Source organism: Pteronotus mesoamericanus, unplaced genomic scaffold (assembly GCF_021234165.1).
Source record: "Pteronotus mesoamericanus isolate MK-2021 breed Mesoamerican mustached bat unplaced genomic scaffold, CSHL_Meso_final scaffold_54, whole genome shotgun sequence".
In the NCBI taxonomy this organism is placed as follows: domain Eukaryota; kingdom Metazoa; phylum Chordata; class Mammalia; order Chiroptera; family Mormoopidae; genus Pteronotus; species Pteronotus mesoamericanus.
The window spans coordinates 36,650,821-36,678,452 of NW_026555321.1; the positions used below are offsets into that span (position 1 = coordinate 36,650,821).

General features: G+C 54.3%; 1 protein-coding gene across 1 annotated transcript in view; it reads left to right on the forward strand.

The window, feature by feature from the left end:
- The window catches only part of DNAH1 (dynein axonemal heavy chain 1), a 79,091-nt gene that overhangs the window by 30,751 nt on the left and 20,708 nt on the right, over positions 1 to 27,632 (forward strand). The window contains exons 11-45 of the mRNA XM_054595605.1: positions 530 to 680; positions 1,467 to 1,660; positions 1,746 to 1,971; positions 2,529 to 2,648; positions 3,091 to 3,173; positions 4,198 to 4,339; positions 4,849 to 5,004; positions 5,400 to 5,598; positions 5,678 to 5,931; positions 6,498 to 6,710; positions 8,418 to 8,582; positions 9,074 to 9,195; positions 9,357 to 9,462; positions 10,075 to 10,254; positions 10,940 to 11,080; positions 11,637 to 11,800; positions 12,040 to 12,153; positions 12,881 to 13,069; positions 13,360 to 13,465; positions 14,134 to 14,247; positions 14,929 to 15,078; positions 16,551 to 16,637; positions 16,728 to 16,914; positions 19,315 to 19,406; positions 19,602 to 19,756; positions 20,907 to 21,084; positions 21,937 to 22,131; positions 22,223 to 22,342; positions 22,609 to 22,767; positions 22,926 to 23,030; positions 24,155 to 24,295; positions 24,415 to 24,575; positions 25,021 to 25,178; positions 25,547 to 25,720; positions 26,503 to 26,541. Coding sequence (XP_054451580.1) covers positions 530 to 680; positions 1,467 to 1,660; positions 1,746 to 1,971; positions 2,529 to 2,648; positions 3,091 to 3,173; positions 4,198 to 4,339; positions 4,849 to 5,004; positions 5,400 to 5,598; positions 5,678 to 5,931; positions 6,498 to 6,710; positions 8,418 to 8,582; positions 9,074 to 9,195; positions 9,357 to 9,462; positions 10,075 to 10,254; positions 10,940 to 11,080; positions 11,637 to 11,800; positions 12,040 to 12,153; positions 12,881 to 13,069; positions 13,360 to 13,465; positions 14,134 to 14,247; positions 14,929 to 15,078; positions 16,551 to 16,637; positions 16,728 to 16,914; positions 19,315 to 19,406; positions 19,602 to 19,756; positions 20,907 to 21,084; positions 21,937 to 22,131; positions 22,223 to 22,342; positions 22,609 to 22,767; positions 22,926 to 23,030; positions 24,155 to 24,295; positions 24,415 to 24,575; positions 25,021 to 25,178; positions 25,547 to 25,720; positions 26,503 to 26,541 — 5,240 coding nt within the window. The remainder of the gene's footprint in view (positions 1 to 529; positions 681 to 1,466; positions 1,661 to 1,745; positions 1,972 to 2,528; positions 2,649 to 3,090; positions 3,174 to 4,197; positions 4,340 to 4,848; positions 5,005 to 5,399; positions 5,599 to 5,677; positions 5,932 to 6,497; positions 6,711 to 8,417; positions 8,583 to 9,073; positions 9,196 to 9,356; positions 9,463 to 10,074; positions 10,255 to 10,939; positions 11,081 to 11,636; positions 11,801 to 12,039; positions 12,154 to 12,880; positions 13,070 to 13,359; positions 13,466 to 14,133; positions 14,248 to 14,928; positions 15,079 to 16,550; positions 16,638 to 16,727; positions 16,915 to 19,314; positions 19,407 to 19,601; positions 19,757 to 20,906; positions 21,085 to 21,936; positions 22,132 to 22,222; positions 22,343 to 22,608; positions 22,768 to 22,925; positions 23,031 to 24,154; positions 24,296 to 24,414; positions 24,576 to 25,020; positions 25,179 to 25,546; positions 25,721 to 26,502; positions 26,542 to 27,632) is intronic.

Below are 27,632 nucleotides of genomic sequence, written 5' to 3' on the forward strand. Positions count from 1 at the left end.
GGTGTGTAGGGGGAGGAGGGGAGGTGAGGAGGCAAGGCTGATTCTGGGGTTTACCCCTAGGGCTAAGCCCTGGGGGTAGCTGGTATGAATCAGGGGCCATAGGATGTTTGAGATGCCATTAGAGGTCCAGGTGGGTGGGTGGCAATCTAGAGTACAGAGGGGAGACCCAGCTAGGATCCAGGTTTGGGGGTTGTTGTCATTTAGTGGGTATCTGAAGCCAAGGATAGTGGGCTCCCAGGAAGAGTGGGGAGTCAAAAATGCCCAGGGTCCAGCCAACCTGTCCCGATGACTCCAAGACCACATTGCGGGGAGGTGCCCCCCTCCCTGGTGCCCATGGAAATCTGGGCAAGTGACAGGAACATCAGAGTCTCTTTGGCTGGTCTGGATATTTCCCTCTGGTAACTTGGAGGTTTCTGGGAGGAGGGTGAAGGCAAGTCTTGTGCATGGAGAGCTCAAGAGCCATTGTGATGACAGAAAGGGCAGAGGGGCTGGGCCACTGCCCATGATCAGCCTGGCCATTGCCCCACAGGCCCCGGAAGAATCCCCTGTTCATTGTGGACCTGGTGCTGGACAGCTCAGGGGTACACTACAGCACACCGCTAGAGCAGTTCGAGACATCTCTGCTCAACCTCTTCGACAAGGGCATCCTGGCCACCCATGCAGTGCCCCAGCTGGAGAAGGTACCTACAACTCAAAGCCCAGGACACCTGTTGCCCTGGCTGCTAGTGGCTACCATAGCCCCAGGGTGCTACCCTGAGTATTAGAACAGTTCAGCTTTATCATGAGCCTCCCACCTGGCTGCAGAGTACTCAGCCCTTTAATTCTTGAGTAGCTCATTTCATCCTTGCCATAAGCTGAATCAGGAACCATCAACATCCACATTTTGTCATGAGACTCAGAGAAGTTTAGCCTCAGGTCACATAGCTGCCAAGTGTCAGATCTGAGATGCCAGTTGGGCTTACTGGCCCACTCCTGCCACAGCCATGTCTGACCCAGGTCCCACCCTCTTGATCCCACCCAGCTTCTGACCTCTGTCTTCAGCTAAGATGTGGACGTAGACCAACCTCCACACTCTAGTCAAAAGTCCCCATTTCATTACCAGATCTGCGCAGAGCCCACACCCTTGGTCCAACAGCCTCTGTAACTCCAGTCCCTTCTTGTCTTCCTTGCTGGTCAGTCAGAGCCATCAGTGATCTGGTTTTCCCATGTTTCTTTTGTTGGCAATGGGCTAAGTCAGGCACAGACAGAGGAAGACACTGCCCCTTGGTGGATCCCATGGGGCTTCCAGCCTTGTATCGGTCCACAGCCCCACCCCTGCCCCCATCTTCACCCCCACCCCCACCCCCACCATGCTCTCCGTGCTAGGCTACAATACTGCCCACTCAATCTTTGGATCACATGTTCAACTACTCTACCTACCTGCCTCATGGCTCATACAGTTCTGCTCCCCTCCCCCTATTCCACAGCTGGTCATGGAGGACATCTTTATCAGTGGTAACCCCCTGCTAGAGTCAGTGGGGCTTCATGAGCCCCTGGTGGAGGAGCTGAGGGCCACCATCGTCAATGCCGTGCACAAGGCCATGGTCCCATTGCAGGCCTATGCCAAAGAATACAGAAAGTATCTGGAGCTGAACAACAATGACATCACTACATTCCTCAAGTGCGTATATGTGTCTGAGTCTGTCTGTGTGATTTGCACCCATACCCTTACCACCTTTTACCCCTCATGTGCCTGCCATCCACAGGGCCTACCAGGAGCACTGCCCATCAGCTGAGGAGGTGCGAAAGGTGGTACTCACCCACCTACAAGAGAAAGAGATTCTGGACAGCTCACTGCCCAGCAGCATCATCATTGGGCCCTTCTACATCAACGTAGACAATGTCAAGCAGAGCCTGTCCAAGAAGCGCAAGGCTTTGGCCACTTCCATGCTGGACATCCTGGCCAAGAACCTGCACAAGGAGGTGGACAACGTAAGTGCCCACCCACCCAGCCCCAGTGACCACAGTAACACATGTGTCCTTGCATAGGTGGTGAACTCCCACAAGCAAGATGTTCCCAGGCAGGGTCAGGGGTGTCTGCAGATACCCAGGCCGGTGGAAGGATCTGGAAGTAATCCTGCCTTGACCCTGCCTGTGTGCAGGGAGCTGTCCCATATGGAGAGGTACCAGGGAAGGGTTGCTGCTGCCTCTTTCTCTACACTTGTAGAGAGGCCTGGAAACCCCTCATAAAGAACGTCCTGAGATGGACCATTTCACAGGGCTGAGGGTGTGCAACTGCAGACCTCAGGAGTGCTGTGTGTGTGTGTGTGTGTGTGTGTGGACACAGGATGCTCGGGAATGTGAAGTGTATTTGGTGATGCCCTTGCCCCATCACAAGGTCTCAGCTCCCCAGTGAACCGGCAGCAGGATGTGGTGGGGTAGGGGCAATTACCTATCTGTAGACACTGAGGATCCAGAAGGAGGTGCAGGCCCTGCAGAGAGCAAAGGAGAGGCACTTGGCCTCCCTAGAGCCCTCCTCCCACTGCCAGATCTGTGAGGAGTTTCGCAGCATCAGCCGCAAGATCTATGAGAAGCCGAACAGCATAGAGGAGCTGGCTGAGCTTCGCGAGTGGATGAAGGGCATCCCTGAAAAGCTGGTGGGGCTGGAGGTGAGGTGCATGCATGGGAGCCAGGGAGCTGGGGCTGGTGTCCAGGACCAGGACCCTAGAAGTCAGGTGGCACACCAGTCACTGTGGGGCTGAGAGATCAGGAACCAAGAGGCCAGAAATGAGGTAGATACAGAGGACAGGTGGGGCCCAGGGGAGCTGTGGGCCTGAGAGCACAGTGGAGGTTCAGAGAGAGGCTGTCTGGGAGGTCAGAATGATGAAATACATGGGTTGGGGGCTGAAGGTTGGAGGAATGGTGGCCATGGCCCTTGGAGCTCTTATTTCAATGCTGGTCTTACACCCCACGCCTTCTCCCCGACCCCAGGCCTCCCCTCTCTAGAAGAGAGCATTCTCTCCCCAGCACCCAACCACGTTGGGGAGCCCAGTTACACCAGCACCCCCCACCCAGGCACACGTGCATTCTCACCGCCACCTGTCCCTGCAGGAGCGGATTGTGAAGGTCATGGATGACTACCAAATCATGGATGAATTCCTTTACAACCTCAGCACAGATGACTTCAATGACAAGTGAGTGGGAGCTTGGTCCCCACTTAGGTTGGTGGTGGACAGAAGGAGATAGGGGAGTAGTTGCCAAGTTGCAGTGGCTCTCAAATATCCTTGTAGCCACAGCTGTGTAGTCACACCAGAAACGCCCTGCTGAGATGCCAGAGGCCATGGATGCACACGGTCTGGGACCAGGGCCAGGGTCAGGTGGCCAGTGGGGCAGAAGGAAATCATTTGAGCCTCTTGGCCTAGGGACTCTGATGCCCCCAACCCTGTCTCCATTCTTTATGCCATCATCAGCAGGGCCCCTCTTTTATGGTTGGAGCCCTTTGGATCCTTGGGCAAAGGAGGCAAAACCCAGCCTGGTGGGCATTCCCTGGGGAGGAGCGCTTGTCCCCACCCAGCTCATGGGAAATGGCCTCAGGTTAGAACTGCCTTACTGAGGCCCCTAGACACCCCTTGCCCATCCTGCCTCACAGGCTGGGGTTACCTCCAGGACCTCAGGGGTTAGGGGAGATTTACATTCTCTCCTGGGAGCCCTGCCCAGGAACTTCAAGACTCCGACTTTATGTGGTGCTCAGGGTGGGCCTCCCCAGGGTCCACACCTCTAGACGAGCTGCAGGCAGAATTACTGAATCCCATGTCAGCCAGGCAAAGAGAGTCGGTCTGATACAAAGGAAGCTGGCCTGGTGGCCCGGGTTGGTCACCAAGGAAATGCAGGCTAGAGGCTGTTACTTTGACACTATTCCCACCCCCTTTCCCTGTCACTGCACTGGCCACATTGGACCTGCATCTCCCTGGATGTTGACCTAAGATGCCAGACCACAGTCCCAGGGAAGGGACTGCCTCCCCTGCCATGCAGACACATACCCCACGGAGAGGCTGCCTCACACCTTCCTTCTATTTCCCAGTTTTCCAACCCTGGCTAGCTTCAGCTGCCGCCTGGATCCCCCACTATCCCCTTCACCCTGGGTGCCCTTGCCTGGCCTTCCCACCCCAAGATTTCAGCTGTGACATACCTTCTAATCTCCACCCTTGCCCCATCCAGATGGGCTGCCAACAACTGGCCTTTGAAGATCCTCGGACAGATAGAGATGGTGCGGCAGCAGCACATGGAAGATGAGGAGAAGTTCCATAAAATCCAGGTTATGGATCAGAACAACTTCCAGGAGAAGCTGGAAGGGCTGCAGGTAGGGCTTGGCTGAGGCTTTGCTGGGATTGGCTCCCAACACACACACACACACACACACACACACACACACACACACACACACACACACTCTCTTCTCCAGAGCCAGGCCTTGCTTATTGTATTCAGGAGTTGCTATGTCAATGTTTGAAGGAAGAATTGGTGGATGAACAATGTCTAAAAAGAATGAACTGAAAAGCCAGAGGAGTGCCTGGGCAGCAAACTCCAGAAGAATTCAGAGTATCAAAGGGACCCAGCTCTCCTGTTGTGTCCTTCATGCCCCAGTGGACAATGAGCACAGTGTTCAGAGCACTGGGTTTTTCTCTGATTTTGCTGTTACCACATAGTGGTCAGCTGCCTGTGATGGGCCAGGGACCTGCTTACTTCCAGAGAGGAAAGTGCCCTCAGAATTGGGAGGTGCTGATACGCAGGGAACTCAGGCTCTCTGGGTGTATGTGGGCATGGATGGGGTTGCAAAGGCCTCTGACTCCTTGCTCCTTGGCCCCACAGCTGGTGATAGCTGGCTTCTCCACCCATGTGGAGATTGGACGAGCGCATGAGATCGCCAACGAGGTGCGGCGGGTCAAGAAGCAGCTGAAGGACTGCCAGCAGCTAGCCATGCTCTACAACAACCGCGAACGCATCTTTGGCTTTCCCATCACCAACGTAGGCCTCCTGCAGGCATCCCGTCCCTTAACCCCCCAAGTTTGAGGAAGAGCCATGGTGTTTGTGGCCATATCAGAACCCAGCTGCCAGGTGGCAGGGCCTGGCGTTTGGAGGGGCAGGACCAAGCAGGCTGCAGGGAGGAAATAACACACACCTGGCCCTCAGGGCAAGGAGGCTGGCTGGAACCAGGCAAGAGGCCTGAGGGTCAGTGCAGGCCTTGCTCGGCACTCAGAACCCAGAGCCTGCAGGGGACAGGAAGAAGGGACATCCACAGGGACAGGATTAGGGACAGGAGCCAGCAGCAAGGAGGGGAAGAGGACCTGGCCCAAGAATGAGCAGCATGGAGAGAGACTTGGGAGCACCCTAAGGCAGCCCTGGTTCTTCTGCCCCTGCAGTACGACAAACTGTCCCGGATGGTGAAGGAGTTCCAGCCCTACCTAGACCTCTGGACCACAGCCTCAGACTGGCTGCGCTGGTCCGAGAGCTGGATGAACGATCCCCTGTCAGCCATTGATGCTGAGCAGCTGGAGAAGAATGTGATTGAGTCCTTTAAGACCATGCACAAGTGTGTGAAGCAGTTCAAGGACATCCCAGGTAGGTGACCAAGCCAGCCCATCTACTGCTTCCCTGCCTGTGCTGACTGCTTCTCACGCCCACCTGCCCTGCCCGGCAGCCTGCCAGGAGGTGGCCTTGGACATTCGGGCCCGCATCGAGGAGTTCAAGCCATACATCCCCCTGATCCAGGGGCTGCGAAACCCTGGCATGCGGAACCGGCACTGGGAGGTGCTATCCAATGAGATCAACATTAATGTCAGGCCCAAGGCTAACCTGACCTTTGCCCGCTGCCTTGAGATGAACCTACAGGACCACATCGAGAGCATAAGCAAGGTGGCCGAAGTGGCTGGCAAGGAGTACGCCATTGAGCAGGTGGGCAGCCAACAGACTCACCCTGCCCCACCCAGGCCCTGCATGATGGCATAGGAGGATGACAGTATTGGGTGCCATCCCTGGGCTCCTTCACCAGGTCCAGATGTTGAGGCGTATTCTATTGAGTTGATAATTATGTGAAAAGCTTGGTACAGTGTCCACCATCATAGTTATTGCTCAGTTGTTCCTCTCAAGTTACTTCCTCTCCTAGGATGGAGCTGATAGTATTATCCTCATTTAACAGATCAGTAAATTAAGGCCCAGAGAGTTTCAGCGAGTGGTTAGGTGACATAGCCAGTGAGGGCTATAACTGGGACAAGAACTCCTAACTAGCACCTTAGCTGTCTCTCAACATGCATGTTCATGCATATTGTACCCATGCAACACATGTGTGAGAGCCAGTCGGCCTTGAATTCAGATGAGGGTCCATGGAAAATTTGTCAACCAGAGAGGCCCAAGTGAAGGTCATGGCTGGGCAGATCCTGCTATTCCCTGCCCAGTGCTTGTCACAGAGAATGTAGGCCAGATCCTTCCTAGGACCCAGCCTGACTTGTACCCCACTCCAGGCACTGGACAAGATGGAGAAGGAGTGGTCAACCATCCTGTTCAACGTGATGCCCTACAAGGAAACAGACACCTACATTCTCAAGAGCCCAGATGAGGCCTCACAGCTGCTTGACGACCATATTGTCATGACCCAGAGCATGTCCTTCTCACCCTACAAGAAGCCCTTCGAGCAACGCATCAACTCCTGGGAAAGCAAGTTGAAGCTGACTCAGGTGGGCCCTCCTTTATTCTATTCCTCCCCTACCCTCACAGCCCTCTGTCTTGTAAGTGGCTCTTTATAGTGTCTGGGTGGGGCTTGAAGCAGTGGGGAGCTTTGCCAAGGTTTGCCCCACTCCTGGCTCTCTGACAGGACCCTCATTCAGAGGAGAGCGACTAGATTGGGGCTCTCCATCTCTGAGGTTCGGCTGCTAAAGAAGGCAATTCAGAACATGGGAGTGGGCCACTATTTGGTCAGGAGCTGTGGCTACGACAGGCATGAAAGCTGCCAGAAGAGCTCTGAAGGACTGCCTGGGCCTGGGGCAACTAGGACCTCCAGTCTCAGAACTTTCTGGGCTGGACACTACAAGGCCTTGAGGTTCCTCAGTGTTCCACTCTGTCCTAAGCCCCCCATCCCTGTCTTATTTGGAGCTAGCATGGGTTGAGGTGCAAAGGGCATTGGGGAATGTTCCTCTTCAGAGCTTTTGGGACAGAGGCAGGAGCTGTCTACAAAACCCTGGAGGACTGTCCTGGGACCAGGCCTACCTGTGTGATTCTGACAATCCCTTCCCTGGAGCCTCCTGGAAGCTGTTGAGAAACCTCCAGTGAAGGCCAGAATCTAAGTGAGGAGGGCTTATTTGTGTACTCCTTGGACTATCCAGAGATTCCTGAGGTGGTCAGCATTATCCTTGGGTCTCCCTCCTTTGTTCATGTTGTCCCCTACACCTAGAGTTCCATCCCTACCTTCTATCTCCAAGGCAGCTCTCACTGATTCTCCCACACCTGCCCGTAAGGTGTTCCCACCACAACCTTGGTCAGTACCTCTTATAGGGTCTGTCACTAATGCCAGGCCCTTGGTGATTCAGAGACAGAAATGACCATTTCATGGACTGTGGGCTCCTTGAGGGCAGGGACCACATCCTGTTCCTCTCTGTTTCTCCTGGCGTCCACATGGGCCTAGCAAAGAGCTGACCATAGCATGTATCTCAAGAGGAAAATAATGAATGAATAAATGGGTGGGTGAAGGAAAGAGTTTGCATTGTTAGGAAAAGACATGAGATAAATCCTGAGAGGGGAATTTTGAGGCAGGATTTGGAGAAAAGTAACCTGTTTCAAAGATATCTTGGACTGAAATCTTTGATTCTTGGACTGACGTTTCAGAGTATTTTAGAGATCTGAAACTCAAGTCCCAATATACCTCAGAGAATTCTGGGGTCATGGACCCCAAAGTCTGGCCAGGCAAGGAGGCTGGTTTGGACTTTCATGCACTGGGGCTTTTTACTTGGTTACTTCAGGGTTTGCTGGTTTGGGAGTGGTCCCCTCCTTGGAAAGGGTGGCTTCCCGGCTCTGTTAGAAGTGCGGGCATCCTGTGGGGGACTTGGGGTTTCTCTGGAAGGCAGCCATCCATGCAGCCTCTTTGTTTCTTGTAGTACTGTGGATGACAGCGCCATCTAGAAATTTCCCCACAGACAGTGGCTCTGATGCCCAGTTCTCTGCCCTGCACTCTGGTGTGGTGAAAACCTCTAGGTCATGGGGACAGGACTGAGGTGGCATGCATCCTGAAGGTCCTTGTTGGGGCACCAGATAAGGCCTCCTTGCTTAGCTCTGGCCTGGGGCCCTCTCGCCTGTTGGGGAGGCTACAGTTCCCAAAACCAGGTGAGACAGTTCCCAACACAGGACCCCCAGCTTGGACCCTGGGCTCTAACTGTCCATGCCTTGCCCAGGAAGTGCTGGAGGAGTGGCTAAACTGTCAGCGGTCCTGGCTCTACTTGGAGCCCATCTTCACCTCTGAGGACATCAACCGGCAGTTGCCAGTGGAGAGCAAGCGCTACCAGACAATGGAACGGATCTGGAGGAAGATCATGAAGAATGCCTATGAGAACCGGGAGGCAAGCTCACACAGGGATGGGATGGGGAAGCAGGGACCACCAACGGCCCCAGTCATGCTGGGAGCCTCCTGGTCTCATCTCTCCTTGAACAAGAAAGATTACAGAACAAGTCCAAGGCTTTGGTCTCTGCCCGTGTTCCAAAGTGAGCTCTCTGGGTGTAAGAGACCCTCCTTAGAAACACAAGAGTTGATGATTTTTCTTTGTGGAAATTTGCAGTTCACATTACCATTTTAAAGGCCTTGATAAGTCCTGCAGCAAATTGAACACCTTGGCTTTGTTTAAACCCTCATTTTTTTGACCATGGACTTTTTTTTATGGGACTGACAGGTACAATGGATGCAACCCTTAGCTCAGGGCCATTTTCCTGCCCCTGTTCCTTCCCAGGCCCCACCAAGAGCCTCTGGCATATGTGGGTGCTCTTTGAACCCTCTTTGCTTCCTCCCATTTGTACCATGCTCACTTCCATTTTCTCTCTGGCATGGGCCATGCAGGTGATCAATTTGTGCTCTGACCAGAGGCTGCTGGACAGCCTGCGGGATTGTAACAAGCTTCTAGACACAGTACAAAAGGGCCTCAGCGAGTACTTGGAGACCAAGAGGAGCGCCTTCCCCAGGTAGGCACCCCCTGGTCCATGACCACTCTGTCAGTGCCTGTCCACGAGGCTGGGGCATGAAGGACCCCACTCAGGCTAGGCAGCAGGAGTGTCAGTGGTACTGGGGCAGCGGGACCCCAAGGGGTGCCTGACCCACTCCCTTACCCCTGTTCCCTTGGCAGATTCTATTTCCTGTCAGATGATGAACTACTTGAGATCTTGTCCCAGACAAAGGACCCCACTGCTGTGCAGCCCCACCTGCGCAAGTGCTTCGAGAACATCACCCGGGTAGGTGGCTGGGCCTGGGGCTCAGGGTCTTGGGCTCAGGGCTAGGAGCATTGAGGCTCCTTCCCAAGGATAACAGCCCTTCTCTAGCCCCAAGTCCTTTGAGAAGGAAATGAGGCGGAAAGCAAAACTCCTGTCTCTTAGAGAGATGCACCTGGGGCCTGTGGGAGGAAGGTCACCTGAAAGACCCCCAGCTCAGGTCTGGTGGGTCGGGGGCTGGCACTCAGGTCATCCAGGAAAGTCCTGTCCTCACAATACACTGAGGTGCTGGCTGGGTTGAGAAACCCATGAGGCCAGGGACTCCTAACTCTCCTTGTCCTCATTCTTGCCTAAAAGGGAGGCTGGGCAGGCATGTACTGAGCAAAGACTCACAGGCAGGGTCAGCCTCCTTCACCAAGTGGGCTGGCTGGGCCACAGCCAGGGACAAGGCAGACTCATGCTGCCTGAATACACAATCAGGGAAGTCCCAGCCCAGACAGACATTCAGGTGGGACCCTGTAAGGCAGAGCTCTCTTCTGAAGGTGAAGAACACAGGCAGGTCAGCCCTGGGGCTGTGGTAGGTGGAGCCTCTGGGCATACCTAGTGTAACTCCCACTCTTGCCCACCCGCTCACAGCTGCTATTCCAAGAGGACCTGGAGATCACACACATGTACTCAGCGGAGGGTGAGGAGGTGCCGTTGTCCTTCTCCATCTACCCGTCCAGCAACGTGGAGGACTGGCTGCATGAGGTGGAACAGAGCATGAAGACCAGCATACGAGACATCATTGAGAGGGCCATCAAGGCCTACCCCACTGTGAGTCACGCCTCCCACCCCAGCATAGCCTCCCAACCTAGTCATCCTTCTATTTGCTTCTTTCTCAGTGCTCTTTGTTCCATCATGGCAGCTGGGCTGCCTGCCTCCCTCATCCTCAAGCTACATCCTTGACTTCTGCTGCTCTCAGTCAGCCAAGGGATCTCCAGGCACAGGGGGTCCTTGAAGTCTGCCCAGAGAGGAATCCAAAAATACACTCCAGAAAATAAGATTTGCTCCTAATAATAATCAGTCACTGTTATGTTTCAAGTGCTCACTGCATGCGAGGCCTGGGCTGAGACTTCAGCCACATTACCTCTCCCAAACCCACAGCCAATAGTGGGGCTGAAGGTTAACTCTTATCCTACAAAGTCAGTTCAGAGATATGGGTTCAGAGAACCCATAGGCATGTGATTCACAGATGATAGAGCCACAGTTTGAACCCAGGGCTGTATGTCTCTGATCCTGGGCTCCCAACCCTCTGCTTCAAGGTCTCTGCTTAGGAAATGATGACTCTGCCCACCCCAGAGGGGCCCAGAGCTTAAGGCTTCTCTGCTTTTGAGGTGGAATTAACAACTTGAGCCCAGAGTTCAAAAGGCCAAAGCATAGACCATGTTTAAGGAAAAAAAGTGTGCGAGGTCGGGGCCAGCAGCTGCCTGGGTCAGCCCAGCCTGTGTAATCTTCCCAGATGCCCAGGACCCAGTGGGTCCTGAACTGGCCTGGCCAGGTGACCATCGCTGGCTGCCAGACCTACTGGACTATGGAAGTGGCAGAGGCCCTGGAGGCCAGCAACATCAGTAGCCAGCTGTTCCCCCGGCTCACCCAGCAGGTAAGAGCCAAAAAGTCATCATTACTCCACACCCATACCCCATACCAGGGAGAGCCCAGTTTCTGCAGGAACCTTTTCATATATTAAGCCTGAAAGAGGCCTTGGTTGGATCCAAAGAGCAGAAGGTCAGACACCCCAGAAAGGAGTGTCTCGTGGCCAGCCACCAGCAGGAGGAGAGCTCTGAGGCCAGTCAGGTCCCCCTCTCCTGATGGTCACTGACAGAGCCATCTCCTGCCCTGTCCCAGCTCCGTGCCCTGGCTTCTCACCACAGTCCTTCCTGGAGCTCCTCGCCAGGCTCCACCACCTGGCCATTGAAGGCTCAGGTTGCACCATATGCTATTGGAAGACAGATGCCATGTGCATGCCTCCATTCTTATTTACTTCCCTGCCAAACTTCTCATGTGACCAATGCCCTCCCTATGCCCTTCTCGTCCCAGACTACCAGAAGCCCCCAGGGTAGAGCAATTGTACCTAGCAAAAGCCCACCCTCTGTACAGAGGAGAGAGAGCCTCCCCCTCCTGTAACTGTACCTGACAGTGTCCCCCAACTCTGGCAGCTCAGTGACCTGGTTGCCCTGGTGCGAGGGAAGCTGTCCCGCATGCAGCGGACAGTGCTCTCAGCACTAATTGTTATTGAAGTCCATGCCAAGGATGTGGTGGCCAAGCTGATCCAGGAGAAAGTGGCCAGTGTGAATGACTTTGAGTGGATCTCACAGCTGAGGTGAGGAAACAGGGCCCCTGGCCCAGCCACCCCCAGGGTCAGAGGAGCTGCAGGCCGGGGCCAGGGGAGTGGGGAGAGTCAATCTTTAACTGCCATTCCCAGCTGTCCAGGCCCTGGGACACACTAGGCAGAGGTACCTGATGCCCTTATTCACCAGAAGAACCATCTCTTCAACCGCATACCCTGCACAGTGGCTTAGGGTCCCCCTGGGTCAGGAACCCATCTCTCTGCAATTCCAGGTACTACTGGACGAATAATAACTTGTACATTCAAGCCGTAAATGCCGAGTTCATCTATGGCTACGAGTACCTAGGCAACAGTGGGAGGCTAGTGATCACGCCCCTCACTGACAGGTAAGAGTCCCCCTCCCTGTGTGCCCACCCCCTCTGGGACCCTTCCTTCAGCTCTGGCTGGCCCAGAAGAGCAAAGATCAAAAGGCACAGCCAGTCTATCAGAGCACACAGGGTTAGGAACATGGGCTTCAGGTTCAAAACCAGTTCTGATTGTCACAGGCTGAGTGACCTTCGGCAGGTGCCTCAACCCTTCTATGCCTTAGTTTTCTCTGTGCCTCCCTCAGGGTGTTATGAGAATTTCATGAGCAGATACGTAAAGCTCAGGAAACGTTAATGGGTGTGAGCTTCACAATTTTTTTTTCAGTCAGATCCTCCATTCAATGTGCCAGAAGAATGGATCTCGAGAGAAATAATGGGCGAGTCCCTTTATAAAGTAAACAATTCTCTTCTAAAGCAATCAGTCATTTCCTCTTGCCAACTGTATTTAGTAGTAGGTTTTCAAGTTGGGTTTTGAGTAAGGAAAATGAACTGTGGCCACAGATCAGCCTTCTCAGTGGGTTTCCGAGCAGGGCTCTGTATGGCCCCAGGGTGGGGTAGGGAAGCACTGGGCAAAGGCTGCTACCTTGACCCCAGTGGCCAGGACTGAGAATACCTGGAGGCCTGAGAGGAAGAAGGAACAAGAGTCGCTCATCACTGGGAAACAAGATGGGTAGACTCTCTCTCCTGGTGTCTGTGGGAATCCTGAAGAAGTTGTATGACCCATGCATGCCTCCTCTCCCTCCTGCAGGTGCTATCTGACCCTGACTGGTGCCTTGCATCTCAAGTTTGGGGGTGCCCCAGCTGGCCCAGCTGGCACAGGGAAAACAGAAACTACCAAAGACCTGGGCAAGGCCTTGGCCATCCAGACTGTTGTGTTCAACTGCTCTGATCAGCTTGACTTCATGGCCATGGGCAAGTTTTTCAAGGGGCTGGCCAGGTGAGGCTGGGTGTGAGAGTGGCACAGGGTATGGCAGGGAGGCGGAGCTCTCCTGGGGACACTGCATGAGAGGAGCCTCACAGGATGGGGGAGGGGACAGAAGGGGATAATAGAAGTCGAAGGCAGGGCCCCTGTGGGCCCTGGGGAGGGGTAGTGGCAGCTAGGGAGGGTTGTGGCTGAACTGATAGAGATCACTATTGACTGCTTCTTCCCCAGTGGAGTCAGAGGGACCCTTGGAGATGCCAGGTTGGCTCTGAACTCATATCCACCTCATGTTCTCACTCATTTAGTTCTGGGGCCTGGGCCTGCTTTGACGAGTTCAATCGCATAGATGTTGAGGTGCTGTCTGTGGTGGCACAGCAGATCACCACCATCCAGAAGGCTCAGCAACAGCGGGTGAGCCATTCCCCTCCCCAAGTCACCACCTCGCCCCTTCATCTATACCCACCACACACATGCCTTCTTGTGACTCCCCACCCTGCAGGGTGAGCACCCAGGCACTGAGCCTGCCTTGAGGCCAGCCTTTCTCATCTTACCAGGGACTGGGCACTTCTCCCTCCCCCAGTTTGGAGCTCTCCTAGGGGCTTTTGTAGCCAGTCAGGGAGACCCACATCCTTACTACACTCTGGGGGTAGCTCCCAGTCCCAGCTGCGGTGGATGAAGGGGTCCCTCCCACATCTGTCCTCCCTTTAGCCTCATTCAGAGTGGCCAATAGTTTTTTCCTAGGAACAAGAGCTGGGAGGCTGGCAGGTGCCCTGACGTGACCCAAGTAGGGGGCCCTGGGTCCAAGTCAAAGCTAAGCTTGCTCAAGTCTGAAGAGAATCAGTGTCAGGAACTGGGTGTGGGAGATAGCAGATTTGTAAAGACCTCAGGCAGCCACGACCTAGGAGGCCACAGGGAGTCAGTGGGACAGAAGGTTTAGGCCACATCCTGAGAGAGGAGCCAGCTCATGATCAGGGATCCAGTCTGGGCCAGCCAACTATAGTCAGAACAGGGGAATCAGTAGGGGATGAGGGAGCCCAACCAGAGGATGGGCAAGTGAGTCAACCCCTGCCTCCCTGTAGGTGGAACGCTTCGTGTTTGAGGGTGTCGAGATCCCACTCGTGCCATCCTGCGCGGTGTTTATCACTATGAACCCAGGATACGCAGGCCGCACTGAGCTGCCTGATAACCTGAAGGTAGGTTCAGGCCTGGAAGGCCACCCAGGGCACTGGGAGATACTGGAGCCTGGGCTCAGAGATGCTAAAGAACTCATGCAAGGTGCCCTGGCTGGTGTGGCTTAGTTGGTTGGAGCGTCTTCCTGTAAACTGAAAGGTCTTGAGTTCAATTCCTGGTCAGGGCACATGCCTAGGTTATGGGTTTGATCCCTGGCAGATTTGGTCAGAGACAACTGATCGATGTTTCACTCTCACATCGATGTCTCTCTCCCTCTCTCTCTCCTCCTTACCCTGTCTAAGCATGTCCTTGGGTGGATAAAAATAAAAAAAATAAAATTAAAAAAAAGAACTTATGCAAGGCACACAGGTGCTGGTCATCAGGGGCTATGATTCCCTATGGCATCCCTCCTGCCCAAGGGTCCTGAGGCCCATCCCAGGCATGGAAATGAGGCCCCAGGCGGCCTGCCCCCAGGCTTGGGGGCAGATTCAGGTCAACACAAAAGACCAGTTTCTAAAGGGTAGAGTGGTCCAGCCACAGGGGAATGTAAGCCTCAGCTATGGCAGGCTTGCTGCACAGGGGGATCCAAGCATCAGTGAGGGAGGACAGTGAAGCTGCTTCCTGAGGACTAGGGTCCATAAAGCAGGCAGTGCTCTAGGAGCAGAGGTCTGCCTCTCAGTTCACATGTGCACCATGGACCCCAGGCACTCTTCCGGCCTGTGGCAATGATGGTTCCGGATTACGCCATGATCGCTGAGATCTCCCTCTACTCCTTTGGCTTCAATGAAGCCAATGTGCTGGCCAAGAAGATCACAACCACCTTCAAGCTGTCCTCCGAGCAGCTCAGCTCCCAGGTGAGGCCCTGCCCCAACCAGGTTCCAGGGGCTAAGAACTGCTGCCTGTCCCCAGCAACCCCATGAGATAGGAATTACATCCCCATTTCTCAACTGAGGACACTGAGACCCTAAGCAGCTAACTGAGCGGCCAGGTTCATGCAGTGCACAGGGGAGCTGGAGTAGGAGCCAGGAACAGATTCCCGCTCTGGCCAGTTCAGGTGCAGAGAATGGTCAACCATAAGGAGGCCAAGAGTTACACAACCCAAGGCTGCATATCAAGGGTACCTGGGTCTCGTGGGGACAGCGTGGGATAACCATCACCTACCTGAGCCTCCCAGCCGTGGGCCTTCCACTTAGCCTGCTGAGCCCAGGTTCCAGGCACTGACACCCTTGGTCCAGGCACCAGCACTAGTGGACAAGCTTTCGTGTTTGGCTCCATTCTCGGTCAGCCCCGCCATCCCCACCCCCTTGCCCTTTGCAGCAGCAGAGATGAGCCTCAGCTCTGTCTGAGCCCACATGCTAGCAGCTTAGTTTCTCTTTCCTAATAGTTCCAGGAAAAGTCCCTGGAATCACCCTAATTGGCCCTCCCTGGGTGACCTGCTCATGCATGAACACCAGTCCCTGGATAAGGAAAAGCCATACTGCCATTGGGCAGGACGAGCCCAAAAAGCCCATGGGCTGCAGGAGATGCAGCCTGTTACTGGGAAAAATAGCTGCCTATCACAGTGCACCCTGGGTGCCCACACCTCCACACACCCTTCTAACAATCCACTTTCAAAAATGCTTTCCCCTTTATTAGAGCAACTATTCCCTCATGGTTCTATAAATAACATCACCCCTTCTCAAATGTCAGTTACCCAAACTCAAGCCCAGTCTCTTCACCCAAGCCCAAGATTTCTGGGAAATGTGCTGGTCTCTAGGCCCAGGTGTATTCTCATGGTCTGGCACCACAGAGAAATCTGATAAATGTATTCCCAACACCTGATCTACAATAGAGAGAAAGAGGACCAGTGGGAAAAGCCATGGTGGTGTGACTGAAAAGGTGGGTCTGGAGAGATGTAATGAGAGAATCTTAGAAGGAAGCTCAGAGGTCATTGAGGCCAACTCATTCATGACACACATGTGAAACTCCTTCATTCACTCTGTGAATAAAACTTGAGTGCCTCCCTTCCCTTTGCACCATGCTGGGACTTCAGGAATTTAGCTGCAACCAAAGCAGAGTCCTTACCCTTGGGGACAAGTGTCAGTCAGGGGACACAGAATAAGTAACCTGGTAAAAGGAGAGGGCTGCTAGGATGGTGAAGTAGAGGGTGGCGGAGGGGCCCAGTGGAGGGCGTGCAGATGGTCACAGACGGGCCTGCAGGGGAAGTGACATTATAGCTGCCAGCTGGGCAATGGGCCGGGTACCAGGTGGGAGGCAGAGTGTTCCAGGCAAAAGCACCTAAAGGGACAAGTGCCCACCCACCCTTCCTCCTGTGTGGCGGCAACAGGATCATTATGACTTTGGGATGAGAGCTGTGAAAACTGTGATCTCAGCTGCTGGGAACCTCAAGCGAGAAAACCCCAGCATGAATGAGGTGAGTGCCCTCCAGAGGGCTGCTTGGGAGAGGGCTCTAGAGGGGCTCCAGAGCGGCTGGAGGGCCACCTCGCCTGGGCCTCTGCTGCAGGAGCTGATCTGCCTCCGGGCCATCCGTGATGTGAATGTGCCCAAGTTCCTGCAGGAAGACCTCAAGCTCTTCACTGGGATTGTGTCTGACCTGTTCCCCACCATCAAGGAGGAGTACACTGACTATGGTAACCTGGACAAGGCCATCCGCAGGGCCTGTGAGAAGGACAACCTCAAGGACGTGGATGGTGAGCCCCTGGCCCCTGGGTGTCTGAGGAAGGTCTGGCTTCAGCCACCCTGGGTTCCCAGGCAGAGGAACACAGACAGGCAGTCCCAGCCTCAGGCTCCCTCACGCCTGGCCAAGTGTGCTGTGGGCTGGGGCTCTCTGTCAAGCAGTTCATGGGGCAGGGCAGGGCACCTATCCCTGTCTCCACTGGACCCTTCAGGTGAGAGCTATCTAGAAAAAAACCTCTTTACTTTCACACTGTACTTCTGACACCAGATATATGGCATTTTCTACACCAACCAATTCCGACACCAGCTGGGTATCTTAAAATTCAATTCAGTTCCATCACTAATCAGAGTTAGCATAGACCCCACAGGTTAAGGGCTCCGTTCCAAAGACTGTTTTCACTTCAGATGCCAGTTGCATGTAGTGGGTCCCCAAGTTGCCCACAACTTCTGTCTGACTTGGCTACAAATGAGAGGTTTCCATGATCCCCTTCTCAGGTTTGATCATTGGCTAGAACAGCTCACAGAACTCAGGGAAACACTTACTCATGTTTACTGGGTCTATTATATAATATAGGATAGGATAAAGGATACAGATGAACAGAGAGATGAAGAAATACTTAGGGTAAGATCTGACCCCTCAGAGTTGGGGTGTATCACCTTTAGCATGTTGATGTGTTCACTAACCTGGAAAGTCTCCAAACCCTGTATTTTAGGGAATTTTATGGAGACTTCATCATGTAGACATGATCAGTTATGAACTCCATTTCCAGCTCCTCTCCCTTTTCTGGAGAATGGGGGTGGGCCTATTATGGGGGTAAGTCCCAAGCTTCTAATCATGGCTTGGTCGCTCTGGTGACCCAGCCCCCTTCCAGGAGCTTGGCACCAAGTTGCCTCATTAGACCAAGAATTCCCAGGACTCAGGAAATTACAAAGGCCTAGGAGCTCTGTGTCAGGAACCAGGGTCAAAGACTAAATTTAGAAAAGCAGATTCTCCTAACATCCTTCTTTATAAGTGTTTGAGGAGCTCTGTATCAGGGACCGAGGGAAAAGGCCAATATATATTCGTGATTTTACAGTGGGGAAACAGGTGGAGTCCCCTCCCCCACATCTTTTGCTGTAGCCTCTCCTCCCCACGTGAGGAGCAGGCCCAGCACTTGGGCCTCTCTTGGGCCTTGCTCCTCCCTGACAGAAGCTGTCCTCTGCCTCATCCGTGACTGGGGCTTCATGGCATGATTGGGGGAAGATGGAAAGCTGTGGCCTGTCCACCCCACCCCCATCCCACCTCACCCCAGACAACACTCCTCTCTTTTGAACGAGGACTCCTTCTGCAAGCAAAGCGTGTTGCTCCCGCCTGTGAGACTTGCTCACTCTCCTTGTGGAACTACAGCTCCGGCGTTGTAGGAGCACTTTGACGCTTCTGAACTGGCTTATTACAAAGGCCACCATACAGCTGGAAGGGATAGGGGGTCACCACCCTCAATTAGACTCCTATGACCCGAACACCCTTCCCTGATAGAAACTGGGGGCCTCAGCCCTGCTAGTACATGGGCATGCAGCTCTTGTCCTCACGGTCACCAGTCTAGAGGCCCTCTGCTCCTCGCAGACCCTCCCAGGGAGAATGATGCTCCTCCAGGAAGTCATACCGGTCACCCTGACCATGTGGGACCCTCCTCTGGGGCTTGATATGCTCCTGCTGCAAGCCTGTTCCTCCTGCCCTCTGTTGCTCTTTCCGCATATGGCTCTGACACCACCTCCTGCCCTCCAGGCCCCAGCAGGCTCCTTGAAAGAAGCCTCAAACTTCGCTCCCTGATGGTCTTGGGTCAGCTTTGCATCACCGAATAACGAGCCCTAGTGCTTTTGGCAAGGATGCCCAACCTGTAGTGCCACAGCTCCCCCCACACACCCACTCGAGCCAAAGTGATGCTCTCATTTCCTACCCACATGGGTCTGGCCTTCCACCTACAGTTGGCAGCTGTTTCCACAACCCTAGTCTTGCCAGCTAAAGCTCCTGACTGACCCTGGGATTTTGCCTCGTATTGACCCGCACTTACTCGAGGTAAAGCTCTTAGCAGGCTGGCTGGGCAGTAGCTTTGGGGCTGGAGTTGACTGTGGGCCTGTGATGGCTGACACTGAGCAGGCCCTTGCTGTCTGCCACCTGACCAATGGATGTTAGGGCGTCACAGTCCCAGTGGAAACCATGCTGGCTGTGAGCAGAGAGCTCCTGCTCTCTGCCAAGCTCATGCTTAGGGCTTGACCACCCCTGCCCATGAGGACTAAGTGGCCTCACTTTACAGATGAGGAAACTGAAGCTCAGGGAGTGAGGTGACCATCTGAGAGCACACAGTAAGCTAGTGGTAGAGACAGGACCTAAGCCCATGCTCTGACCCCTGGGTTCCTCTGCCATGTCCCCCCAGGCTTCTTGACCAAGTGCATCCAGCTCTACGAGACCACAGTGGTGCGGCACGGCCTCATGCTCGTTGGGCCCACAGGCTCCGGCAAGAGTACAGTAAGTGCAGCAAAGCCAGGAGGTCCAGTGCCCAGAGAGTGGGCCTGAGGGCAGTGCAGCTTCAGTGGGGATCTTGATCCCCATTTGCAACACTTGGTTTCTAGAGTACCTCCTGTCCCCTGTGGCATGCAGCCTACTCTAGACCTGCTCTCCAGGGGGGCCAAGAGGCTCACTCTTGGGTACCTGTCTTCCCAGTGTTACAGAACCCTAGCAGCTGCCATGACATCATTGAAAGGGCAGCCATCCATCAGTGGTGGCGTGTACGAGGCTGTCAACTACTATGTACTCAACCCCAAGTCCATCACAATGGGCCAGCTATACGGGGAGTTTGACCTGCTCACTCATGAGTGGTATGTGGCCCCTGATCCCCCTCCAGTGACAGTGCTGCTCCCAGATCTCTGGAGGCTGTCGGCTATGGGCCCCCTCTTCCTCCCCTAATCCAGTGGGAGGTCTGTAACTCAGGCTCTGGAGCCCAAAGCCTGGAACTGTATCCACCACTGCACTTCCTGGCTGAGTGACCTTTCTCACCTCCTGGGCCTTGGTCCCCTCATCTGCAAAGTGGGGATAAAAATGTCACCAGTATTATGGTAAGGAGAAAATGAGTCTAACATACGAAAGATACCTGGACATTGTGGCACACACCAAGTGCTCAGTAAATGTTGACTTCTATCCTTGCCCCAAAAGAGGCTAGTGTCCCTCCCAGGGCCTCTTTTCCCAGGCTGAGGTGTGCATTTTGAAGGACATGCGTTGACCTGGTGGGAATAACAGGAGATCCTCCAAACGTCAGCACCTAAGGGTCTTTTCTCTGGGGCAATTCTGTATATCTGAAGAAGCCTCCAGTCTCCTGCTGGGGTTGTCTGCCTGGCTCCAGTGTTATGGGAACCCGGTGGGGGATGGGCACTGGAGGGAGAGTCACCCGTCTTTCTGAACGCAGGCCTGCCCTGCTTCCCATATTTCCAATGAAGGGTCTCAGCCACACCTACTCCAGGCTCCTGTGTGGGTAGATGGGGGAACTGGTGAATCAGACCAGAAAAGTCCCACTACACCCCTTCCCTGGTACTTGGTGCCTCTGAGATCTGAGCCTTTCTGGTTCTGAGGTAGGAACTAGGTGCATCTCACAACCCATCACCTGCTTTCTCTGCTTAGTCATTTCCCCCTTCCCTTTCTCTTCCCATCCTCCAGAACTGTGTGGGCCCCCATTTCTGCTGTTGCTTCTCTGTTACTTCCTTTTTCTTTTCTGGATATCATCTTTTATCTTCCTTCAATACAACTTTAGTGGGGATTAAGCAGAGGGGATTAACACTTTTGTTACACAAAAAAATCCTATTTTTTCTATTAAATTTTTTAAATGAATGAAGATATTGAAGAATGAAGCGGGGGTGGGGGGGAAGCAAGCAGAGCGGGGCCTGCCTAGCAGCCAGGTTTTCCTTGGGAGCCAGCTGTGCTTTTGGCCTTGCCTCCTTGACACCTACAACTCCACCCCCTCCCTGTTTGCTGCAGGACAGATGGGATATTCTCCTCCCTAATCCGGGCAGGGGCCACTGCCTCTGACACCAACAAAAAGTGGTACATGTTCGACGGGCCAGTGGATGCTGTCTGGATTGAGAACATGAACACGGTGCTGGATGACAACAAGAAGCTGTGCCTCAGCTCCGGGGAGATCATCAAGCTCACAGAGGTGTGTCTACCTGTCCACTCACCTGCTCTCCTCTGTAGCTGGGTGGGCCTGAAGGCCATTCTGTACCAGCCAAACCTTGTCCCCCTCTACACTTGCCTCTCAGGCCACAGCTGCATCTCAAGCAGTCACTACAACCCACCTAGGACCCAGCTCCTGGCACCCTCCCTGTCCCTGAGCTCCTGCACCTCAGCCATGCCCTGCATAGCTGCTCAGTGCTGCCCTTTCAGCAGACTCACCTTCTGTACTGCTCTGAGCCCAGAACCAGGACAACCTCCCCCCCATTCCCAGATGATGCTGCCTTGTGCCTCCCAGGCCCACTTTCAACCATGTTGGCCCAGTCTAGGTCACTGTTCCAGCAATGTGCGCAGAGTCTGGGGTGCAGACCTGAGCACAGGGACACCTCCCTGGTGTGTGAGGGGCAGCTCTCAAAGAAGGAGGGGTATCACCTAGGAGTAAAGGCAGTTCACTATATCTACACTGAGCCAATCTTTGAGCCCTTCGGGGAACACCTAGAGGTCAATGTGGACTTATGTCCATGTACACAGGTGCGGGCTCTGTAGCGGAGCACACAGCCCCTATCAGACTTCCCCAGGGCTCCAAGGACCCCCAAATGCCCTGACCCCACGGTGTTCAGAGAGCTCCCAGGAATCTCCTGACTCATGTTCCTCCTCAGGGCTCAAGGGAGGGCCACATTATCAGCTGAGGACCAAGGGGTTCCTGTATCCCCCTCCCCCAGCACTGTTCCTGGCCCACAGCTACAGGATGAGCAACCCCTCCCCATGGCTCTACAGCCCTTTTCCTGGCCCTGGGGGCTAGCAGCCGGCACACTTACACAGATCCTCTTGGTGCCAGGAGATGACCATGATGTTTGAGGTACAAGACCTGGCAGTGGCCTCACCAGCCACAGTGTCCCGCTGTGGCATGGTGTACCTGGAGCCCAGCATCCTCGGGCTCATGCCCTATGTCGAGTCCTGGATGAAGAGGCTCCCTCCCTTACTGAAGCACTACCAGGAGCACTTCGAGGCCCTCTTTGTCGGCTTCCTGGACGTAAGTGAGGCCACAGTGTGCCAGGCCCAGGTGTGGCAGCAGGGCACTATGTCCACCAGCCACCACAGGAGCTGGGTGTCATCCCCTGCAGGAATCCATCACTTTTGTCCGGTCTTCAGTGAAGGAAGTGATCACCTCAACCAATGGCAACCTAACCATGAGTCTCCTCAAGCTGCTGGACTGCTTCTTCAAGCCCTTTTTGCCTAAGGAGGTGCGGCTTTGAGCAGTGAGCGGGGTGCCTGCTTGCCGGGCCCCTGTTGTCCTTGCCCGAGCTGCCTGAGGACCCTCAATCCCAAGTCCAGCCTCCTGACAGAGAGAATTGGGTTGGTTCACCTAGGTCACAGGAATGCCCAGTCCATTCTGCTGTAGACACAAAACTGTGCAGTGGAGACCAAGGGATGTCCCCCACCTGCCACCTTCCTCAGGCCACTCAGTACTGTTTCTACCTTAGGCTGATGATGTTCCCTTGGTCCCCAGGGCCTCAAGAAAATACCCCCCGAAAAGCTGAGTCGCATCCCAGAGCTGATCGAGCCATGGTTCATATTCTCCCTGATCTGGAGTGTGGGCGCCACAGGGGACAGTGCCAGCCGCATCAACTTCAGCCACTGGCTGAAGATCAGGATGAAGATAGAAAACGTGAGAGGCGGCAGCCCCCAGAGGGGCTCCCAGGCATGGGACACATGTGCTGAATTCTGGGTCTTCTGGGGCTGTCCCCCAGGCCCAGGCCCCCAGTGACAAGTAGCCACACAAACTCCTAGGCCTCACAACCTGGTTTTCCTCCTGGTACCTCACAGCTGACCTTGCACTTCCCAGAAGAGGGGCTGGTGTTCGATTATAGGCTGGATGATGCTGGGATCAGCAATACCAATGATGAGGACGAAGAGGAGGAGGGCAAGCAGGTGACTGCAGGCCTTCCCTGGGGGGACAGGACAGAGAGGATCCCCCTGGGTGGTGGCTATGCTCCCTGATAAATAATGACTATACAGAGGAAACCAAGTTGACAGTCATAGGTCTCGGGCTGGGGATAGGTACATCATCTCATGAATCCTCACAGACCCATGGTGTGGTTATTCCCCAAAGGAGATCAAGGGTCAGAACAGTTATACCCAGCTAGTCACTGCAGGGATGGATGTGAATCTCGATCTAGAAAAGGTTAGAGCTCCTCCCTTCTCAACCATACACACTGTCTCCTCTGTGTTGATGTTGAGCCCAGAGATTGGCCGATTCTGTTTTATTTCAAATCCCCATTTGTCCAGGGCCTGGGCTCCCCAAGAAAGGGAGAGCAAGTCCACATGGTGTGCCAGAGGGTTCCCCTCCCTCCTATAAGCCAGTGAGGACTCCCTGAGCCTTCTTATCTCATCCCAGCGTTAGGACCCCAGCTCAGAGGTAGGAAGGGCCAGAGAGGCATCTGCATTGATGGTCACAGTGCAGAGTCCTACTGGGAACCTCACAGGGCACATTAAATCTAACGGTCAGAACTGTCCCCATTGGGACATGTTGGTTTGACGCTAGTGAACGCCCCCATCAAGGGAGGTCTGCAAGCTGGGTTGGGGCTGTGAGTGAAGGGATTAAGGCAGGTGGGGATGGTAGGGGAGACCAGGCCAGGTGGCCTCTGAGTGTTCAGGTGATGCCAGCACCCAAGGTTCTGGCCCCCACGGTTCTGGCCCCCATACTGTTGGGCAGCCTGAAACTAAATAGCAAAGACCTTTTTATTCCGGGTTGTCCAATGCGCAGAGTGCCTGCCTCATATAGAGACCTAAGGACTAGCAGTCCCTCGGGGACCCACCACTGGAGGCATCTATGTACAGAGCCCCATCCCTGCCATTCCTGGTGGTTGGTTCTGGAAGTCCCCTACCCAAGCAGAGGGTGGGGCATGGGACTTCCAATTCCTCTCAGAAGCAGCCCCTCACTGGGCCCTCTTGCCAAGGTTCTGCAGTGTAGCTCCTTGCCCTCCTCATACACTTGGCTAGGGGTTGGGTAGGGAGGGGTTTGAGGCCCACCCCTAAGCTACCTGTGGTTCCAGGTCACCTGGGTGAAGTGGATGGACTCTTCAGCTCCATTCAGCATGATACCAGACACCAACTACTGCAACATCATTGTGCCTACCATGGATACCGTGCAGATGTCCTACTTGCTGGGCATGCTACTCACTAACCACAAGCCTGTGAGTGCCCTGCCATGCCCTGCCTCACCCTATACCAAGGCTCAGGTCAGGTTGGCTGGCTGCTCCTGTGCACTGGGCCCTGCAAGAGAGCTCTGAGTACATGACCCCCACTCTCCCAGGTGCTGTGCATCGGGCCAACAGGCACGGGAAAGACCCTCACCATCGCCGACAAGCTCCTGAAGAACCTGCCATTGGAGTACATCAGCCACTTCCTCACCTTCTCAGCCCGCACCTCAGCCAACCAAACTCAGGACCTCATTGACAGCAAGCTGGACAAGAGGCAGGCACCCCTCATTCCTTTCTAGGCTCCAATGTCCACCTAGTCTGGCTGAACCATCCTCCCCACCAAATAATGCTCCTGGGTTTGCCAGAAACCTTCCCCAGGGGTGGTGAGGGGTGAGCTGGGCTTCCTTAAAGACTGTCCTGAAGACTTCTTCTATCAGAAATTCCTACTGAGCCCTTCTATGGGTGCTTGCCCTGGGCTGGACACTTGGGTGAGGCATGTTTTCTATATGCCTGGGAGGCAAGACTCACCTTGAGGGAGACCAGAGTTAGGGTAGCCAGGTGTGATGATCTAGGACACTCAGGATGGGACAAGAGGCTGCTCAAGAGGCTCAGCAACCTAGATGAGGCTGAAGTTGGTGAGGGCTCCCCAGAAGCTACCCTGGGATTCCCAGAGGACCTGGTGCCCATGGGTGCTGGGCTTACATAGCTGCTCCCTATAGGCGGAAGGGTGTGTTTGGACCGCCCCTGGGGCGTAACTTCATCTTTTTCATCGATGACCTGAACATGCCAGCCTTGGAAATATATGGTGCCCAGCCGCCCATCGAGCTATTGCGCCAGTGGATGGACCATGGTGGCTGGTATGACCGCAAGATCATCGGTGCGTACCCGTCGGCCCGGGGCAGCGGGGCACGAGCAGGGTGTGCTGGGGAGGGCAGGGCAGGGCACTCCTCCATTAGGCAGTGTAGGCACAAGGCCTAGGGCCATGGTAGTATATTTTTAGAGGGTCCTCAGAAATGTTCTAGTTTATTTTAAAACCTGGGGGGAGGGGGAAATGAACTTTTAGCTCAAAGAAAAATTTAGCATATATTAATATATTTGTCTTTATACTGGTACTGTTGTAAATTATAATTTTTAATATTTTTTAATGGAAGGGGAGGCCCGTGAAGCTCAAAATGCCTGGGGCCCATGGAAGTCTTGCTGCAGCCCTGGGCAGGGCCCCCTCCTGACTTCCTGCCCCCACTCCAGGAGCCTTCAAGAAACTGGTGGACATCAACTTTGTCTGTGCCATGGGCCCCCCAGGCGGAGGCAGGAATGCCATCACTCCGCGCCTGACACGCCACTTCAACTACCTGTCCTTTGTTGAGATGGACGAGGTCAGCAAGAAGCGCATCTTCTCCACCATCTTGGGCAGTTGGATGGGTGAGCACTGGGCAAGAGTCGGGGAGGCCATGGCAAAGGCAGAAGCCCGGGCCAGGTAAGCTATACCATGGACAGCTGGGCAGCCACTGGAAAGGGTGGAGTGCTGAACCACTGACCGGGCTTCACCCCTTACCAGCTATGTTACCTTTGTCAAATTCATGAACCTCTCTGAGCCTCAGTTTCTCCATCTGTAAAATGGACGATAATATTAGTGCCCACCACCCCAAGCCATGAAGGTTAAGTAATACATTGCATGTAGAGCATCTAGCATGAAGCCTGGCCAGTGGTGACTGCTGAATATAACATATACATATGTATACATATGCATTTACCTGTATAAGTACCAATGTGTCTATTAATACTTGCCCAGAAACTCTGGTGGAAGGATGTTACTTTTGGAACTGAGGAAAAGCCACCAAAACAGAATAGAAGAAATGGCCCCCGATCCTTCATGGGGCTTGGGGGAAATTCCACCCCAGATAGAATTTTCCCCCACCATCCCACCTTGCACCTAGCACATACTCTGACCTGTGAATTCCACTTGGCACTGTCTCAGGTTAGGGGTGATAGGCGTCAACACTTCCTCAGGCCTTCCCTCTTCTGACCTTGCTTACTCTGCACCCAGGTGTGATAGGCCAGACTTGCCTACATGCCCAGCTTAGGGATGGGAGCCGCATTGCTCTGGACAGAGGGTCGATGGCTACTCTGGGAGCAGCTAGCCAGGGTGGGCAGCAAGAAGCCCACCTAATTCTGAGCCCCATATCTCTCCCTCAACCCACCAGGTGGACTCCTCGGAGAAAAAAGTTACCGGGATCCCGTGCGTAAGTACAGGCCTAGATGGGAAGGGGCTCTGATTCCAGGGTAGCCCGGGGCTCCAATTGGCTGAGGCTGAGGCTGGGGACAAGGGGCCACAGTGAACTATCTTCAGGATCATGTGGGAACCTTGGGCCTTTGTTAGAGACAAAGGTTAGTACCATGGCTGACTGCTTTCCTAGGCTCATTCATCCCTTCTCGTGGCCATCGGTCCTTCGCTGCCTGGGTCAGTGTCTGGCCCGTAGTAGAAGCCAAGGGAATGTGAATTGAATGAATGAATAAAGAAATCCAGCAATCTCCCACCCTGTGTGAAGAAGACAGGGCCTGGAGAGAGCCAGCCTCTCCAAGGAGCAGGCATGACCTTGAGAGCCGGGGGTGATCTGCAGCTGAAGTCACGCAGCCCTTGGGAGGCAGCCTCACACAGGGCATGTCTGTTGGTCATTGCAGCATGGCCATGGACATTCCAGAACCCTGTCCTCATCGCATGTCCCACCTCTTCTCCCTTCTCAGGTGAAATAGGGTATCAGGAGACAGAGCCCTCTCTAGTGCTCCACATCCACTGCTTACCTGCACCCAGGCCTCCTCAGTATCTTCTTCTGCATTCTCTCCTATTTGGAAACTTCCTTACTTCCTGTTGAGGACAAGCCCTCCTCTTAGGCCTGAATCCCATCCCCTGTTGTCTGTTTGAGGACCTGGCTCCACCCCCATCCTAACACCGGTAGTCCCTCGGGCAAGCATGCCTCAATTTCTCCCATCTTAACAGCAAAACACAAAATCACCTCCCTTGGCCCTTTCCCACCTACCCTGAGCCTCGGATACTCCATTTCTCTGCTCACCTTGACTGCAAAATTCAAAAGCGTTGTCTCGTCCTGCTGGCACCAGCCTTCTCCTCCCAGTTCTCTTGAACCCCACCATACCCCCAAGAGTGCTCTTGTCACCAGTGGTCTCATGTGGCCACCTCTCAGTCCTCACCTACCCTGGTTGTTGGCAGCGTTGGCCAAACAGGTGGCCCATCTCTCTTCCCATATCACCCCCTCCTAGACAGACTGGGGTTGGCTCTCCAGCTTCTTCTCCCTCTAACCACACTCTTCCCAGGCAG